The 19,740-nt window shown below is 44.6% G+C and overlaps 1 protein-coding gene across 1 annotated transcript in view; it reads right to left on the reverse strand.

The window, feature by feature from the left end:
• PAPPA2 (pappalysin 2) overlaps window positions 1-19,740 on the reverse strand; it is a 151,090-nt gene that overhangs the window by 41,119 nt on the left and 90,231 nt on the right. Inside the window, exons 16-18 of the mRNA XM_054980337.1 lie at window positions 18,241-18,454; window positions 3,234-3,402; window positions 2,096-2,228 (exon numbers count right to left, since the gene is read on the reverse strand). Of these exons, the coding sequence (XP_054836312.1) occupies window positions 2,096-2,228; window positions 3,234-3,402; window positions 18,241-18,454 (516 nt within the window). The remainder of the gene's footprint in view (window positions 1-2,095; window positions 2,229-3,233; window positions 3,403-18,240; window positions 18,455-19,740) is intronic.

Raw genomic sequence — 19,740 nt, forward strand, 5'->3', positions numbered from 1 at the left:
CCAGGCTTTCCTATCTTTGAGTGTAACATAAGCTAAAATAACAGTTTATCTGGTTTTTCACAGCAATCAGAGGCTCAGAAAGCCTGCAATCTTAGTCGGAGATACCAAAGTCTCTTCTAATCGTTGTTGTCATCCCCCGCCCCTCCCTACAATTGGAAAATATCTCTGAATACTAATTTTTGGGCCCGGGGAGGGAGCAACCATGTGGGAAGACTTTGACCTCTGCACTGCTGGCAGAACTTCCAGGGGGATCTGGAAACAGGATGCCAATCTAGACAAAACAGCTGAACTCTTATGCTCTTATCTGTGGCTGAACTTGAAATTGAATTAGATTTATTGTCAGATTTATATAGATCTTTAACAGATTAAATGCACATTGACAAATATAGGCATCCAATAGATTACTTCTACGGATGGAACAATTTTTGCCCATCGAATGTGATTTTCTCACTTCTCCAATTCCTGCAGCAGCCCAAAATTTCCCTCCCCAAATTCCGAGGAGGCAAGGATCACTCGCTCTATTGGATTCAACATGGGGTCCAACCCAGCCAAACTTTAGCATTGTTGCCCCACTATTTTCAATTGGAAGGAGTTAAGCAACTGCTTAATTTTGCTACTGAAATGAACTGGACTTGAAAGCATTTAATTTTGGTTGGACTGTACCCATTATATACTTGCTCATGTCCGTGGTGGTACAACTGTTAATGCTTGGCATTTCAGTGACAAACCCTCACAATTCCTGTGGTTCAAGAGCCGCAGAGAGTCAGACTAAAGGATGATAATTGCCCTTTCTGGCCTGGAAGTCCCTTTGCAAATCACATAGTGCTGGACTTGGCTTTCCAATATGCAAAGATATTAATTGCTCTAAAGCTGGATAATTTTTAAAGGGCAAACCAGAGACGAGGCTGCCAAAATGCACTCAAAATATACAGCCCAAAACCTCTGAGCTGTTCAATAACCTTCGCATGAGAAAAGCGGATGGCGAGCAGATTAATAATCCAGAGAAGAAATCCCCCAATCTGTTTATTATTGTTTCACGCTCCCCTACAGTTGGCCTTCTGATTAAAATGGAAATCTCACTAGCAACAACCAATTCTCACCAACCATCCTAGGCAGGTTAAAAGAGAGAACGTTAAAAAATGAGTCCCTGTGCTTTCCTCAAACAGCCTGGATTGGTATTACCCAACCTTCCCACTTTCTCTCCACTGCCTTTCCATTTCTGAGAACGATCCTCTTTGCTTTTGCTTTTCATCCTTTCTAATGCCTGGGCAAAATATTTCACGCATTCAAGACGCACATGTGTTTGCAAGCTCACTGCTTATATAGGGTATCTATCTGCAATTGCCAGCATGTGACTTTTGCACTGGGAGAGGGCAATCACAAACATTTTCAGCATGGTGATAGCAAGCTCCTCCACCATGCCACACTTTTCTTGAAGACTTTCCCCTTTCTAATGTTTGAGCACTCAGGCGAGCTCTTTGCCAACCCTTCCTGTTGGCCCACATCCTTTCTCAAAATTTAGTCTTGCTGTTGGGGGAGGCATAGCAGGCTGGTATTGACGGCTTTCAGTAGAGGCCTACTCTTTACCATCTGATTGTTCATGTAGAACACCTATTGCCACATCTATTGCTGCAAAAACTCCTCCCTCCAATCAGGCCCCTTTCCTCATTGTCAAAAGAATACGTTTTGGAAGGAGGGATAGCAAGGGTGGAAAATGCTAGCATCAAGGCAAGCCCACTATAAGACAGGTTAAAGTTTTGGGGACGGCTCAGTCATGATGGTTCAATGTTTTCAGAACAGGGGAGCTTAATTTCCTACCCACCACATTACAGCTTCAGCTAGTATTTACTCCATTGCTAACAACCAGGCATCATACATATACCCAGCACAACATGTTCGTTTTAAAAACAGTGGCAGCAGAAAGCAGGAAAAAACTCCCAAAGCATGTCGTCAGTATAATAATGACTGATGATTGATCTAATCCTTGAAGAAAGCAACAAAAATAGTTTGGCCTTAATTTGGAAATTTTGTTCCAATAATTTTAAAAGGCAGTGGAGATAAGAGGGAGGGTAATGTTGGAGACTGGCACTCTTACCAATTCCGTAACCTTGGTCACACTTATACTCCACTGAATTCAGTTCTTGAGGTGGTGAACATTCCCCTTGCAGATCTTCACACAATTTAAATTCATCTGTCCATAAACCATCTTTAGTGCAAAGGATAGGAACCTGGAGCATAAGAGAAAGAGAAATCTTCAGGAAGTGCAATTAATTCAAATCCACACTTGGTTGCAAGATTCACTACAAGCAATGCTTCTTGATTCATCAGATCAAGTCAAGCACGAGCTTAGCTAAACTGGCACAAATTTACTACTTGTTTTTTTCCTTTCCCCACTGATCATACTACTTTTACTGGTGTGGACGCATTGGATTTGGTAAACAGACATAGGTCATGGAAACATAGTGTTCTCTTTTGCAGGCTTAAAGGGAGGGGGAAGAAAAAACACTTGCTATTAGAACTGCTGCAAAGCTAGCTTCCAATTCTAAACGTATTAACTAAAATAGAATTCTGTGAATGTGAGCGTAAGAGTGTACATGTGTGCAGAGTTTACATGTGCAGCAGAGTCAAACTGTAGGTCAAACTGGGCCTTGGGGGCAGTGGGTATTTGCATAGTGTTTGGGGCCAATTTTTTGAGCGTTGGTGACCCATCACTTCATCATCATGACAGAAATGATGTCATTTTCCAGCGATGCAGGAGCATGCACAACCATTTCGACAGCACACCTCCCAGGTGGAGTGCATATGGACTGCTGGTTCCAAGTACCTCTCCCTTGCCGCTGCCAACCACATGAATGGTTGGGGAGGTGGTGGCTGGAGGTGGGAGATTCTCCGCTCCCAGCAGGGGACGGGCAACCCATGTGTGTGTGTTCCCCACTCTAAATTCATGCACCAGTCTACTCAATAAATCAATGATCATGAGTGTATCCTTTGTAGGGGAAAGTGAGGCAACATTACCACCCCAATTCAACTGCTGCAGTGTCATAGCTGCCTGAGTTAATTTATTATAGAACAAAACCAACATCAAGCAAGCTGGACAGAAACAGGCAGCCATAATTCTACAGAATGGAACCAGAAACTGCCAAATGTTCCTGGATCCTTCCTCCAGTGCGCTGGGCACTTTAGAAGAGCTCTGAACTATTCAGGAAATGATCACACTATTCAATGGCCCTTACCCTCTTATTCTGTGGGCTGCAGCTAAGTACACATTGACTGTCTAGCTGAAAGCCGTTGGTGCAATTGTACATTCCTTCGAAGACCGGTGGGGGTGGCTTGCATAGCACAGGGACACAGCTGCCTTCCTCCCAGAAACCACTTTCCAGACACTGAATATTCAGGAACTTTCTGGGGGTAAAGATTTGAGAAAAAAACAAGGAAAATTGGTTACATCACTGCATGAGAGCATTTCCAAAAGGAAAAGATAAAAAGTGTCACACTGCAGAACCATGAAAAATGGTATCCGTGACCGGTCTCCCAAAATGTGGATTTTGCTATCCACGTGAGAAACAGCCTTCTTCTCCATCAATATGTCTAGGCCTCTTTTAAGTCCATCTGAATTAGCAGCCATCCCCACATCTTGCAGTGGCAAATTCCATAAAGTAATTACGTCTTCTGCAAAGAAATACTTTCTTCCATCTATCTGGGATCTACTGCCCATCAATTTCACTAGGTTCGTGGGGGCACTTCCACCCTGGTATATTCACTGTTAGCTAGGTCAGTCGTACCACAGGGAAGTTCCGGGAGCTTTGAGCTATATGATTGGTATACATATCTGGATTTCTGGATATACCAGTGTGGTATAATGGTTACAGAACTGGACTAGGGATTGAGAGACCCAGGTTAAAATCCCCACTTTACCATGAAACTCACGGGGTGCCTTTGGGCAAGTTGCTCTCTCTCAGGGCACAACTAGACTATACAGCATCCCCAGGGACAACTCAGCAACACCACAGCCATTTTACTTTAGGATTTCTGTTGCTTTAAAAATGCCATGGGAGCCTAGCTCAACTCAGGATTGTGGCAATGGGGAGAGGGTAGAAGGGCTCCTGTCTCCTTTCTGCTATGCAATTTTTCAAGACATGGTGGAGGGGAGACAGCAGCCCTTCTTGCTGCCCATACTGCAGTCCCAACTCCCAAGTTGGACTGGGGCCCCATGACATTTTCAAAGCAACAGAAAGCCTGAGTAAAATGACAGCGGCATCCCGAGATCCTCAGCCTCATCTATCTCACAGGGTTGTTGTAAGGTAAAATGGAAGAGGGGAGGAAAAATACAGTAAGCTGTTTTGGGTCTCCAATTGAGGAGAAAAGCAAGCTACTAGTTTAAGTAGCTTAAAAAAACAAATCTCTGTGTTTCCTTAAATAGTACTGGAATATTTGGAGACACACAAACACATTTTAAGCAAACACCCTGTACTAGTTAAGTGGTTGGTAACAGCAGTGTGTACAGGGGACGGAGAGTGACTGGACGCAATGGCATGTGTGTGTTTGTATTTAATCATTCAGGGCAGTAAAGCTTCATAGATTTAACACTGGAACATGTACAAGCATCACTTGCACAACTCCTCCATGCCTAATAAAGCCAGAATAAATTAAATACAAAGTAAAAATGAAAAAAAAACCAGAATAATAAGGGACAGTGATTTCCCTGGCTTACATAAACCTGGTAAGAGAGTTCAGGGTTTTTTGATGAAGAATCTATCGTTTGGGTACAGAATTTTCCTTTGCATGGAGCACACCATTCTTTAGGCCCATGTTCTTCAAGAACTACTGGTGGCTCACCTGCATTGTGTACCTCCCGTGTTTCTAGAGGATATCATATTCCCACAAGGAAACCACTCCAATTTCCCACCTTCCCCACAGAGACACCACCTCCCTTTATTTTTAGTCAAATCCTCTTGAAAGCTCATAGCCCACTGCTGTGACAATCTCCCACTGTACTCTTGATCACCAAGGTATACAATTTTGGCTTCTGCAGAAGGACTTCACTTGAGTCAGTCTTTACGAGCACTTTTATCATTTCTGGCTTTTCACTGAACTCTGTCCAACTTATCAATCTGTCTCTGGGAAAGAGAAGGAATCACTGTGCCAGGATGGTGAATGTTGGGGGTGGGGTGAGCAGCATGAAAAGGAGGTTCATAAACCAGGGAGGGATCCAAAATGTCATTTAAAAGATGTAAAGAGACTATGGAGGCAAGTATTGGAAGCAGTTCTCCTGGGAGTACAGATGCAGCCACTGGCTGGCACTGTTGCTCTGTCAGAATGCAGCGTGGGTGAGAAGTGAAGCAGTCAATGATGATGACAGCACAGCTTCCCCAAGAATGTAGGCAGATGCATGGCACCTTCAAGACTGCATTAGATTTCATCCCAGCATAAGCTTCCAGGGACTAATGCCCGCTGGGACAGAATGCTACATGCATCTTACGAGATGGGCCCCCCTGAGTCCACCAAAGTTTACTCCAGGATAAAATCTTAATTCTTGAAGGTGCCTGGAGACTCCTGCCTGTTTTTGCCACAACAAGCTAAAATGGCTTCTCCACAGGAACTACGGCATAGCTGGGCTTTATCATGAGAAAAACAGCAATTCACATAGAATTCATAAATGGATATAAATGCTGTTTAAAGCCTCTATTCCCAAATTGCTTTACACCAAATTGGGGTAGCAATGGGGGGGAAAGGGTTAAAATAAAAATGTGAAAATGCCCATAATCTTAATAATCTCAGCAACAGCCCTAGAAGGTAGGCTAGGATGACCATCCCTACATGCAGAGGAAAGTCTGAGGCTGAAGAATAAGATTTTGTACTTCCTAAGCAGCTAGAAGTTCCAGGGTCGACCTTTATGCGATTAGTTTCCAGTACTACCATATTTGTATAATATTTATTTTAAACATTTTAAAGCCCATCTTTTTCTCTGATAACTGAGACCTCAAAACAACAATAAGCAACAGTACATACAAAAATATTTCTAAAAATAACATTTAAACCACCAAAGAAAAATAAGGTTTGTTTGTTTTTTCAATTGAAGGCACTTACAAAGCTCTTCTATAGAGATGCATTTTGCAAGCCTTCCAAAACAATGAGACATAGATTGTCTGATTTCTTCCAAAAGGTTATTGGATAATGCAGGAGTAGCCACAAAAAGGTTCACGGATGAGCAGAAGCATAACATACCCTTCCTCTAGAGTTACCAACGTCCAGATGGTGGCTGGGAATCACCTGGAATTACAACTGATCCCCAGGCAACAGAGATCAGTTCCCCTGGAGAAAATGGCTGCCTTGGAAGGTGGACTCTATGGCATTATTCCCCATGGAGGTCCCTCCCCAAACCACACTCACCACAGGCTCCAGCCCCCCAAATCTCCAGGAATTTCCGTATCCGGAGCTGGCCAATGACCAAAAGACATTGATATACCTTCTGCATGAGCTCATACCAGGAAAAGCAGTCCTTTGGGTACTTGGGACCCAGGTCCTAGTTATTTGTATACCAATATACACATTACACAATAGGAGGGAGAGCGTGCGGGCAGCTCAGGTCTTTAAAGCAACATTAAGTTCCAAAAAGTGACAGCATGTAGCACTCTACAATTTCTTTTTGCCAGCTGGAGGCAAAACAACTTTTCTTCTTCACTGACGATATTCAGATGCCCCAAACTGTTTCTTTCTCCTGCCCCCTGAAGTGAAGGTCTAGAGTAAAGAAAGTATTTTCCCCGGAGGACTTTTCCACTTTTTCTGATAGAAAAAATGGAAAATTTGAAAGAACATAAGGGGGAACACCTCTTATTAAGTATGTACACTTTTGGAATAAACAAAATGTTTTTTAAGACAAGGTTTAACGCATTCCAAATGTCTAGTGTGAATATTTTTATGTAAGATAGTCTGCAACATTAGAATAATGAATATCCCTGTGTGTTACACTGTAGACACGTAAAATATAATTTTCAAGCACGTATTTAATTATTAAATCTAATGAATGTCCGCAATTTATGTCAGATAATAATATGCTAGTGAAAACTTGGGTGTTTTCAGTGTTATAAAGTTCAACATAATATCCAAATAATCTGCTAGTTTTATGATTATATGAGACTGTCTGTCCAAATGTTCTTCTCTTTATATTAAAAGTTCTGTTTTCTGTCTTCAACTTTTATTTTTTCCTTTCTCTCAGATCACAAAAAACAAGATACACATGCCCAGGGCTTTTTTTCAGGGAAAAGAGGTGGTGGAACTCAGTGGGTTGCCCTAGGAGAAAATGGTCACATGGCTGGTGGCCCCACCCCCCTGATCTCCAGACAGAGAGGAGTTTAGATTGACCTCGGAGGGCAATCTAAATGCCCCTCTGTCTGGAGATCAGGGGGGCGGGGCCACCAGCCATGTGACCATTTTCAAGAGGTTCCGGAACTCCGTTCCCCCGCGTTCCTGCTGAAAAAAAGCCCTGCACACGCCAAGGCAGAGTAGGGTGCAGCTCTGCAACTGTTTGCAGATTCCCCCTCTCTGTCTTTAATTTGGGGTGCATTCACACTTTTGCTTGCAGAAAACTAACAGTGCTGTCCTAAGCAGTGTTATACCCTTCTAAATTCATTGAAGTCAAAACAAAACAGAAAAAATCAAAAGGGTGTAACTTTGCTAAGGCTGCACCATTGAGCACGTAGACTTCCAAATGTTGTAATTATGCCAAATAGTACGTTATGTGCTAACTAAGCTACACATGATGCATTTTATGTTGTTGAAGCAGTAAAATAAGTCTAAGCCTGACAAAAAGAGATTGTGTATATTTTTCAAAAGTTTCTGATTCCCTTCCCCTTCTCCAACTACTCCAACCATTAGTTGTAGTCCTGTAACTAGAAGGCACCATTTGGCAAGCAAGTTAGGCAGCAAATTATTTTTTTGCATGGGCAAAGGGCACATTTGCAAACACCTTGTGAGTTTATGGCGAGGCAATTCAAAGCAAGAGCCACCCAGTTCACTTCTCAGTATCTATACTACAGGCAGTAGAATGCCCTCAAGTGAATTCCTCAGGTGCCTGAAAAACAGACTTGTCCTTACCTAACCCTGAAACAGGAGGAGGAGGAGGGGAGAGTTAAACAGCGACTCTCCTAGCCAGCTAAGCTGCCAGTTTACTGAGAGGCACCAGAAAAGGATGGGGAAAGGGGGGGGGGGGGAAGTACACGAAACCTCCTTTTGTAACTCAGCCATTACGACTTCTTCTGATCCTACAAAACTGGCATTTATTTAGGATTAGCAGGGGAGCCAAAACAAAAAAAAAATCAAGAGGTTTATGAAGAAGAAGGGGAAAAAAACCACAAAAAGGCATACGAGGCCCTGCAAGAGCTGCTTTTGATGTCCAGGCCTCCATGTCAATCTTGACAGCCTCACGATCCATGCAGCGGGGAGAGGAGCACCAAGTGAATAGCAGCAGCAGCCAAGAAAGACAGCAATAAATTAGCTCCGAAGCTCATATTATATGCCAATAACAGGAGATTCCAGGAGTCCAAGCAGGAAAGAGGAGGAGAGGTATTTACTGGTAAACTGCAGGAAAACAAAACTGGTCACTGGGGCATCCTTGTCTCTCCGTGTTTGCTCAGGAACAGGAAAAGCATGGTGAGGTGGGGGTGGGTGGGAATGACAGACACACACTCTATTCTTCCCTGTCATATTCGGAGAACTTATCAGAGATATCATGGCTTTGGACTAGGGTAACTTCCCCTTATTTAATGGCAAGCGTGGGGCCAAATAAATAATTAGGGTAAGTAGTTTATAGAATAGAAGTCCAGGTGAGCAGGCCAAGTTTTACCGGTGCGTGTCCAATCATCTGCAGTTTTCTTTCACGGAGGATCCTCCTCTCTTCCCACTCAACCCCCTGAGCCCCCTGAATTTTTGTTCCTGGGAGCAGCACAGGTGTCAAAGTGGGAGGAGGAAATCAACCGATATCACTATTCACCACCCCTTCTTCTGCAAGTGGAAATGCCCTTCGGTTGGAGGAAGTGCACAGTTGGCTGCAGACCATTATCTTAATGGGGATTGGCAAACAGCAGCATATTTATTTTAAATGATATTTTACACTTGCAATCCAAGTTAGCTGTGTGTGAGCTACTGCCTGTCTTTCAAGGTATGATTAATGAATTAAGTATTAATTACTTTCATGCGGCTACACACCCCCTTTCACGGTTCATTTACCTGTGCCTTACCTCTTGGTTTCATACTGTTTGGTACGGGGAAAATCAGAAATTCTGCTCACATTTAAAACAGTATGCATTTATGGCTGTCCTACACGGGAGTAAAAATGGAGTCTGCTCCAGCAGGCAGAGGAGAAGAGACAGGGGAGTGGATGAACCCTGTCTCGCTGTCTTGTAACATTTACAGGGATCAACGAGATCTCTGTGTTGTGAACTGGCAAACCATAATCATGTTCAAAATAAAGCGTGCAAACCGAGTTAAGTTTATTTTGCAAAATCAAATACAAAAATGCATGAAGATGGTCTTCAGATTTTAATGGGAGCACTTTTTTTTTTTTTAGTTTACAGGGCAAAAGGGGTGGGGGAGAAGAAAAAACCCTGGGTTTCCTTGGCAAAGACCGTGGAATTCATTTAGTGCAAAAATATTAACAGGGCTGTATACATTTCCAGTTAATGTTAGGTGGCGGGCGGCCAAACTCTGCGCTCTTGGTCATCCTTGCTTTATCCTCATTCACCCGGGGTGGCCTTTCTGAAGTGGTTCCAGTTCCCACCCTGCAGATTATTTCCATTTCTCTTCCCCACATTCACCCCTCTTTTATGATCTCACTTCAATCTACTCCACTGTTTGGATAACGTTGAAAGAAGTGGGAATAGGGAGGGAGGAGACATCCTTACCAGCCTCACCAAGAAAAAGAAAGGAATAGCTGCAGACAGAATTTTTAAAATGCTATTGAACATTAGGCAGAGTGCCCCCCCCCACACATACACACACACACACACACAATCTAACACATTTTTTCTCTTCAGAACTCCCATTAGACACTCTCGTGAAGCAGTAAAAAGATTAAAAGCTTAACCTGTTTAAGCAGTCCGGCATGTCAGCAAGAAAGGAGATCCTTAAATGAAGTAAATAAATAATGCCTAGCGAGACAATGGTCTCGATACACCCAAGGATTTGGGGAGATCTTTTTGTAAGGTTGTAAATATCCAGTTTTATGGCTGCTTATGAGGAGTAAGAATTGCCTCTAGACAACTGGGCGTGTAAGTATTCATAGACTAGTTCTTTTGACACGTTCTGGCAATAAGTATGCCACAAAATAATTAAAATATATGAAGTAAGTAGACCAGCCAGTAAAAATACACTGCGGGCTAGTAACTTGTGTAGTCGGACAACTGCCCACTAAGCCGCTTTGAAAATATCCACTGAAGTGGGTGATGTCCTGAGGCTTTTTGGGGGGTAAAAATGTAATATATGAGGCCTCTTTCCCTCATCCCTCATTTCCATTTAATGTAGTGTTTCTTAATTTTTTTAACTGCCCACCCATCTGTCCCCATCATATCTGTTATATTGTAAGCAGATCAATGTACTAAGGACATGCAAACTGGGACACAATTCAAATATTGACATCAAAAGAATAGAACAGCATCTCTTTGAGGTCAGAATTCTACACTTCACTGTGTAGAGTTCTGTGTCCTCAAGTGTTTTTTTTTTTTTTAACAGTGATACTCAGTGGCTCAGGAGTCACATGTGGCCCTTTTGAGCACTGTTCCCCAATATGGCTCCTGAAATATGGAGCAGATAAGTGGGCAAAGCCCTTGTCCAGTGGGGCTTGTGTTTGAGAGGTGGTTCCCACCTTGAAAAAGCCATTGCCAGAAGAACAGGTGAGCTGCAAGCCTCCCTGTGGTGAAGGCCTCATGCCAGGAGTGGAAGTAAATGTAGCTCTTTTGGCTGGTGATATCTGCAGGTGGCTGATGGCAATAGCTGAGGAGTGAGTACCACTGTTTTAAATACACTGGAGGCCTAGAAGTGCAATTTAAAGATGACGGCAGGGATGGGGGCTATTGAATTCTTCAACCCACTAGCATGTGTTTGTTTCGAAATTGTGTCTTTTCCCCAGCTGAAACTTATTAGAAGCAGCAAGGTCGAGTATACAAAGATGAAGAGAAGAAGACCCACCAGGGGGCAGCAAGGATTAGTCAGTTAGGAGTGTGAGGACAGCACCTCTCTTTCTTTTAGTGTCCCTTCTTTGTCTTGTCCCCTGATTGGTACTCACAGGGCAATAACCTGCTTCTTCGCAGTACTCTCTCTCCCTCTTAGTTAGCTAAAGAGCTAGGTGCTGGCCATTTTCACACATCTTTAAAATAGCACAATGCTCACAGAAGGCTGCCGGCTTCCTCCTGTGATTTTTGACTCCATCTGTGATGATGGCGCTTTCGCGGCTGCCTGCCTCCAATTTATAAACGGATGGCATCAAAAATCGTGCAAGGAAGCCGGCAGACTTCCGTGAGTATCGCGCTATTTTAAAGACGTGTAAAAATGGCCGCTGTCTCTATCACTCCTCTAAGCATGTAAGCTTAGAGGAGTGGCTATTGCTGTGTAAGGCACTCTGCTAACAAAACTTGGGTGTCCTCAACCCCCAATGCTGCTTCTACTCATCCTGTAGAATACAAGTACCTGCACGTTTTCCCCAAAGGGAAGCATGAGGAGCTTGGAATGGAAATTTTCAATGTAAGAAAGGCACAAAGGGAGAATTCCCCCTGTGCCCATTTCCTCCCTGAAAGTGCAGGAGAGAAGAGTAGGAATTGTTTATTAAAAAAACACTGGGAAAGAGAAGTGAAAGACAAAATAAAACCAACTGCCTCCATATTTTAATTTGCATAGTCAATCAGAAGCCCTGCTGGGCATGAGCCCCACTTGGCCACACCCACTTTCTAAAAACACTTGGCAGGTGCCAGGAGAGGTGTTGTTGGGCAGCATGGCACCCATGGGTGTCACATTGGGGATCCCTGCCCAAGGAGTAAGGAATCATGGAGCTTCATGTAATGTGAATTAACTGTCCTAACCAGCGACGGATCCAGGCGCCTGGGAACCCGGGGTAAACCTTGCCCGGGTGCTCCACGCGCACTGTGCGCAAGCGCTCTCCCGGCGCTGCGTGATGTCACTTTTGTGACGTCATCACGCAGGGCGGGAGCCATGCCCGCCTGCGCAACAAGCCGGCCACTCCAGCGCCCGGTGAGCCATGGAACTGGCGGTGGCATGGGCGTGCGCTGAGGCGGCTGGCTGGCTTGCCGCGCGCGCAGGACCTCCCAGCCCTGTGCTCAGCCACCTCCGCACAGTTAGCGTTCCCCACTGCCCTGTGCCGCCCGCGCAGCCAGCCAGCCGCCCCAGCCCATGGTGAGCCGCGGAGCTGGCAGCGGTGAGGGCGTGCGCTGGGGCAGCTGGCTTGCTGCGCTGGTGGCTGAACGCAAGGCTGGGAGGTCCTGCGCGCGCGGCAAGCCAGCCAGCCACCCCATCGGCAGGTCTGGCAAGGGTCTCCCAACCCTGCGCTCAGCCTCCTGGGCAGCTGGCAGCCGCGCCCGGCGCCCCCTCTTTGGCGGCGCCAGGGGCAGGCTACCCCCTGCCCCCCCTCGATCCGGCCCTGGTCCTAACTACATGGAATCTGATCTTCTTGTAAAGCCACATGCGGGGATTTATTGGTAGAATAATATAACAGCAATTCTGGGCTCCCCTTTTCCAAGTTAGATTGGGATGCTGGGACAGCAGGGATGCAGCTGTTACCACAATTCCAATGTAGATCAATGCCAGTGCTCCACCAGTTGACATTCAACCTATCCATGGCTTTGGTGGTTGTGTGGTGGGAGTGAAGGATTCCACCTACCTTGGTAATAGCTCAAGCTAGAATGTGTATTCTTCCTACCCCACCCAAGTTCCCCAGCTTTAGGAAATTTGGCTGGGATTATGCTAAAACTTCTTCTTAACAACTGTGCTTCAGCCACAGACTGAAAAAGAGAACTGGGGAGGTGTGGGATTTTTGTGTGATAAAGACAGTGGGGAGTGGAGGATCGGAGTAAAGGGCGCCAGAATTCTTCATCTGTCCTTCCTCCTCTAACCATTCAGGTACACAAATGTATCCACAATACATTTGTGTCTATGCATATATACAAGAATCTATGCAAGTGTTCGCAAATGGTGGAGATGTGGATGAAGGATGCTTCTCTCTCTGCCATTTCCCCACTACCACGCATTCTCACTGGTCCTCACTTTTTGGTTATATTACTCAGCCCTCCCTAATTTACAAGTTATCATATATTTTTGATCACTAAATGTCCTAAATGTCCTATCTGCCACATGCACTGCCATGTAGAAAGATTTGTGAGTTCTCAGAAGAGAAACTGTAAAATGGTTTCTGGATTTGTAAGTATGCCCCCCTGTGATGGATGACTACATCACGAATCCACGGACACGCTCTATAGGACACTTTCCTGGGATCAAGAATTATTGACAGGGTCTGCTGTTCAGGGTCCTACCTCACAAGGCTGGTGTGAGGTTACACAATGAGGGCTCTAAAATGATTAAATATAAAGGCTGTAATATTATTACATCCTGTTGTTGTTACCAGTGTTTTTCACTGGCTGGAATAGGCTAGTCTAGGTTATATAAAAGGTGGGTGGAGAAAAATTAAATAAGGAAACTTTCCTCACGTGCTATGAGGTTTCAGCCTTTCAGATACTCACCAGAAACTAATATTTATTTTTATGGGCCCTAATTGTAGGTGACCAGCGCCTCAGAAGAACACAGTAATGCCTTTCCAACAGCTACTGAAAGTCAAAATGATAAAGGATTGTGTAATTGAATCTGGTTGCTCCTCTCACAAAAACTGGGCACAGGAAGGGGCAAGTATTTAAAAAATGGATTTCAAAATAGCACAATTGTGCTCTAGTCAATGCAGAAGAAGTTTCTTATGTTATCAACATTCTCAGAGGGACTGAGAGCCAGGGCTTTTTTTCAGCGGGAACGCGGTGGAACGGAGTTCCGGCACCTCTTGAAAATGGTCACATGGCCGGTGGCCTCGCCCCTAATCTCCAGACAGAGGGGAGTTTAGATTGCCCTCCGCGCCATGGTGCAGAGGGCAATCTAAACTCCCCTCTGTCTGGAGATCAGGAGGCGGGGCCACCGGCCATGTGACCATTTTTGCTGAGGGCAATTTAAACTTTTAAAAACTCCCCCTTGTTTCAGCTGACCCAAAGTGACATCATTGCGCGGTCCCTGAAGCGTGCACGCACTTTGCACATGCGCACATGGTACCAGGGGTACCACCTCCCACCAGGAGTTGCCCCCTGTGCTGGCCACCCACTGAGTTCCACCACCTGAGTTCCCATAAAAAAAGCTCTGCTGAGAGCTATGCCACTGAACCCACATCGGAATATGGGGAGATTTCTCAAATAGCTTCCTTTCCTCCCAGGCAAACCAAAGGAACTTTTGACGTTTGTTGAATGATTACTTAGAAGTCACAGACAGAAGTGGGAGAAGAAAAGCCTTGAGCCTGATCAAACAAAAACGAAAATACTACTACTGCTATTACCATAATATTAAAAGAGGAGTTTCACTCCAATCACAAAAGTTTTTTAATTTTAGGCTGGATTACTAAAAGGTAGGATGCCAGTGACCTGGTAATGTATGGATTCTTATCTTGTAAAAGAACAGGTCTTATCTATTTAGCAAAACCTGGGACTCTACCCAGTACAGGGGTAACTAGCTTAATAACTGCAAAATGGTCTCTCTATTTTTCTTGATTTAATATGAACTTTACATAATTGCCATTTCACCCTGTAGTTCCCTGTATTTTATGGCCCCTTGATCTGTTCTGTTTTTTCATACCCAAAACAAACGCCTAGTGAGGATCTATTTATAGCATCTGAAGAAGTGGACTCTAGTCCTCAAGAGTTTGTGCTGAAATAAATGTTAGTGTTTAAGGGGCCACCTGTTTTATCTCTTCCAATACCTTTCTCTCATCTCTTTCCAAGGACACAAAATAGGCAGACAGGTGAGTCTAGTGACGGGAGAGGGATCTCTTTTCACTGCACATCAGAAATATGAGACTAGAAGGCTGCAAGGCGGGGGAGGGGGAAACAGTTTTGCTGCAAAACAAAAATCTAAAAATTCTGCCACAGAGGAAGCCAATCCTGCAGGCTTGCCAAATAATGCAAATTTTATTCATACAAACTATTTTACAATTGTGGTCATTTTTTTCTATCCAGAAATAATATTTTTTTGAAAAACATCCAATACCACTGGGAGTCTAGAATTCTACATTTTTTATTTTTAAAAAGTCTGACAGTGTAATTATGCAAATCTTTATAAATTGTGCTGTATTTTGACCATTTGCTTAAAAAGTGAAGGGTTTTTTCCCCACAGGGATTAGAGAAGGGAAGGAAGGAATGGGACTATGGGGACATGTCAGCAGGTAAGAGCTGTGTAGTAATGGAAATGATGTCAAGACACTGAGAGCCAAGCTACAAGTGATGCCTGACACAGGTCGGACACTTGTCAGCTTCCCTCAAGTTTTGATGGGAAATGTAGGCATCCTGGTTTTACAGCTTGGCTCTCCATTACAGCTGCAAGACCAGGACGCCTACATTTCCCATCAAAACTTGAGGGAAGCTGACAAGTGTCCAACCTGTGTCAGGCGTCACTTGTAGCTTGGCTCTGAGGGGTACAGACAAAAGATCTCTGTGGCCCTCCGTGCCAGAGTGCACCTGACTTCTGACCTATTAAGTAAAACCACTTTTCTCTTTCTAAACTGTTCTCCAGTTAGGAGGGTTAGAAGCTTTTGTTTCAAATATAGCTCCCGCTAGTATGTTGGATTAAGAACCGGGAAACCCAGATTCAACCCTCACACACACACACACTGGCAAAGAAGCTCACTGGCAACCTTGGGCCTGTCACTCTCAGCCTAACCTACCTCACAGGATTGTTGAGGCTGTTGTGAGGATACAGTGCAGCAGGGGAGAATGACGCTGCTACATGCCACTGTGGGTTCTTGCTGGGGAGAAAAAAGTGTGTACATATCCAAGTCAATATTTACAGCCCAATCCTATGCTTGTTTACTCAGAAGAAAGCCCTTTTTTGTTCAATGGGACTTGCTTCCATAAACAAATGTGCATACTATCCATCTCCATCTGGACAGATCCTCTTTCTTTCAGCCTCCCATCGCCATCTATAGGCCCGGAGTGAGCCCATGAAACAGCCAGGCACCTCTTCATCAGGTCTGGATCCTACTCCAGCTGAGCTCTCCCTCCCCTCCATCTTTAACTGCAACCTTGAGGTACCACAGTGACTGCAGAAAGCAGCTAGCACTCTTCAATCAGGCTACAGCGTGGCTGAGAATCCTCTCCCCAGGGACTATTCTGTATTAAATTTTAATGGTAATTTGTATTACGATTTGATTCCCGTAAGTTGCATTTGGAGTCCATGGGTGGGGGGAGAGGATAAAAATATAACATTAAAAAAAAATTAAATTGCAATTTCCTGGATTCTGATAAATACGTTTTGCAATGCAATTCAGTGTGACCTCCTAGATCTTCTGCACACATTTGACAACAGGTTCTTCTTGGCATTTTATCTCAACAAATTCCTCCCTATATTCAATCCCCCCTTTTCATCACCTATAAGAGGCACAGAAAAAACACCGCCATTAACACAGCAAGGTAGTTTTGGGCAAATTGCTATTTCATCTGCATGAGGCCCTCGGCTACAATAAAGGGGAGTAAAATGGTAGAGGACTGAGTGGCACAATTTGTGTGTGTGTGAGAGACTTATTTTAAAAAGCAAATAACCATTCACAAAGACAAAATTTATTCTCCCCTTCAGACCCTCTTTGCCTTAAGAGTAAAGACTGCTTTCTCACCTCCCCACACTTGCTGAACATGCCACCCCAAATGCTGTCCCTGGGGGGAGATCCTCTGTCCCCCAGCAGCAGCATTCCCAAGGGGCATTTTGCAGAAGAGTGGGGGAGGCAAGAAAGCTGCACCCCGGTGGAGGTGCAATCATCCCTCTACTAAATCCAAGTTACAATAAAGGATGCAAGTGAATACATGCAAGTTGACTTTCCATAATATTTCTGAATAGAGACTTTGGGTTTCCTTGCCAAAGAACTTGAACTTTTGGTGTAGAGAAGGCATTGCTAAACAATCTTTAACCAAATGTAAATCTTTGAAATCTAGGAGCATTTATTTATTTAAGAGATTCAATATTTTTATCTCATTCCTGCCTTGCGCTCAAGGATGTTTACAAACCAATTTAAAACCACAAGAACTTGCGTACAAACTCTAAAAATAACTATCAAAATAACCATATATATAAATATATATATAAAATTAAGCTCATAAAACACAAATCCTTAGATCACTTAAACAAACAGCTTGACTTTGGGTCTTAGACGGAACTCTGGGAAAAACATTGTCAGAAGTCACCCCACGACCTACAAGTCCAGCCTGTAAAGGCCTGCTTTATTTAGCACTTCCCATTTCAGTCACCCCATAACTCATACAATCTTGTGATGCGTTCATGCCAGCCACTGTATATCTTATTCTGCTTACAGCATGGCTTAAAAAATACATATATACAGAAACACACAATGCTGCCTTACATGGAGACAGGCGTTTGGTCTGTATCGATCGGTACTGATTGCCTACTCTGATGGGCAGTGGCTCTCTCCAAGGCCTCCGGTAGGGATCTTTCACATTCACTACATACCTAAGCCTTTTAAACTGGAGATGCAGGCGGCTGAACCTGGGGGCTTTCTGCATGCAAAGCAGATGCTCCAGAGCTCAGCCACAGCCCCCTTCCCTTACTGTATCGTTCATCTCACCACACTATGAAGCCTGCCCTCAATATGTCAGCCGACCTTACTTCTCTCTGCACTCCCGCCATGACTTCAAACATTAGATGGATATCCTGCACAGGACCCCTATAGTTAGTAAAGTCTTAAACTGAAGTAACTGCCTGAATGAACATGGAATCCTTGCTGTGCTCCAATGCTGAGAAAAAAATTGCTTCGTTTCCCATGTAACTTCCAAGGAATGCAGACGGTGCTACATTTCAAAAGGAAGGATATCACTGTTAGGATCTCACTTGTTAGTGTAGTAATTTGTACCTCTAATGCTGATCTGTGCTGAGAAAGAAGAGGGAAAAGGAGGAAAGAGCAAAGGAAGGTTACGTCTCTGTTTTACTCACTTCCTGGATTTTCCCTCGGTGGTTTCTGCCACGTGGTATCCAGGCTTACATTTGTAACGGCAAACGGAACCAACATCATGATTTCCTTGCAGGCATCGGGGCAGCAGCAGCTTCGCATTGGCGACAGGGTGTGGAGTGTCACACTCTAACTTGCAGTAAGCTTCTGGGAGTGACCAGAGGCCATCCTCCAGGCAAGTCAGCCGCTGACTCATTCCTGACTCCAAGAGAGGAGAGAAAGAAACGGAGCCCATTCAAACAGAATCACGTGGTCCCACGGGCTGCATCCCACCCTGGTTTTTCCCAACCCTTTCCACCCTTCTCCATGCCAGATGTACTGGGGTGTGTGTAGTGCAACATTTTACCTGGCAAGCATCACAATGATTTCCTGGAAGATCACACAGGCTTAACAGCACATTATGTTTTCCTTGCGGATGTCCCAGAGTTGGGCTGAGAGACACTTTCTGGAATTCTATTCTTCCCAGCCAGGCACACTGCGGTGCATGGGAAAGAGGGGACTTTGAGTCTCTACACAAGACATCTTACACAAGTAGGATCAAGCAAAAGATCCTACACTTTTTCTCCCTTTGTGGATACACATGCACCACTAGGGAGGGAGAGAGAGCACACTTGAATATAAGACCACACAGAAAGGAAGTCACTTGAGCATTCCTAGGTCTTGTGTAGAGAGACTCTTTGACATTCCCCACATGCCATTTTTCTGACCCGAAATAGCCCTAGGGAGCCATTATTTGCCCTATCAGGTGTCTGAAGAAGGGAGCTCTGACTCTCAAAAGCTTACACTCTGAAAATCCTGTTGGTCTCTAAGGTGCCACTGGACTCCAGTCCTGCTATTTGCCCTATCAGAGGCTCAACATCCACCAATGGGATACATATTCTGTTTCCCAAAGGGGGCAAACTGCAGCCTCTTGAGGCCATTGCAGGTCAGGAAAACAGCAGGGAGATAGGGTAGGGGCGTTGGTGGGCTAAGCCTCCCTTACCACAGTCCCAATTCTAATCAGACCCCTGCATGCCAGGGAAATGCAGAGCTTCTGAAGACATCCCTCCACCTGACCTAGGGACATCCCCGGGAGAAATGTAATATATACTCAGGCCCTTATAAGAAGTGCTCACTCACAATCTAGTATGGAAAATGGGTAACAGGTCAGTAGCGAATGCTGTACCAGTTCTTACCTCGCTAAAACCCTTCCCTTCAAGAAATGAGAGCCCCCTCCTGGAGCCCTTCCCTTCACTGCACAGTTTGGTGTAGTGGTTAAGAGCAGCAGGACTCTAATCTGGAGAACCGGGTTTGATTCTGCACTCCTCCGCCTGAAGCCACCTGGGTGGCCTTGGGTCAGTCACAGCTTCTAGGAGCTCTCTCAGCCCCACCCACCTCACAGGGTGATTGTTGTTGTGGGGATAACACTAGTAAACTGCTCTGAGTGGATGTTAAGTTGTCCTAAAGGGCAGTATGTTGTTGTTGTTGTTACTCATTTCAAAGAT

The sequence above is a fragment of the Eublepharis macularius genome, chromosome 5, assembly GCF_028583425.1.
Source record: "Eublepharis macularius isolate TG4126 chromosome 5, MPM_Emac_v1.0, whole genome shotgun sequence".
NCBI lineage: Eukaryota > Metazoa > Chordata > Lepidosauria > Squamata > Eublepharidae > Eublepharis > Eublepharis macularius.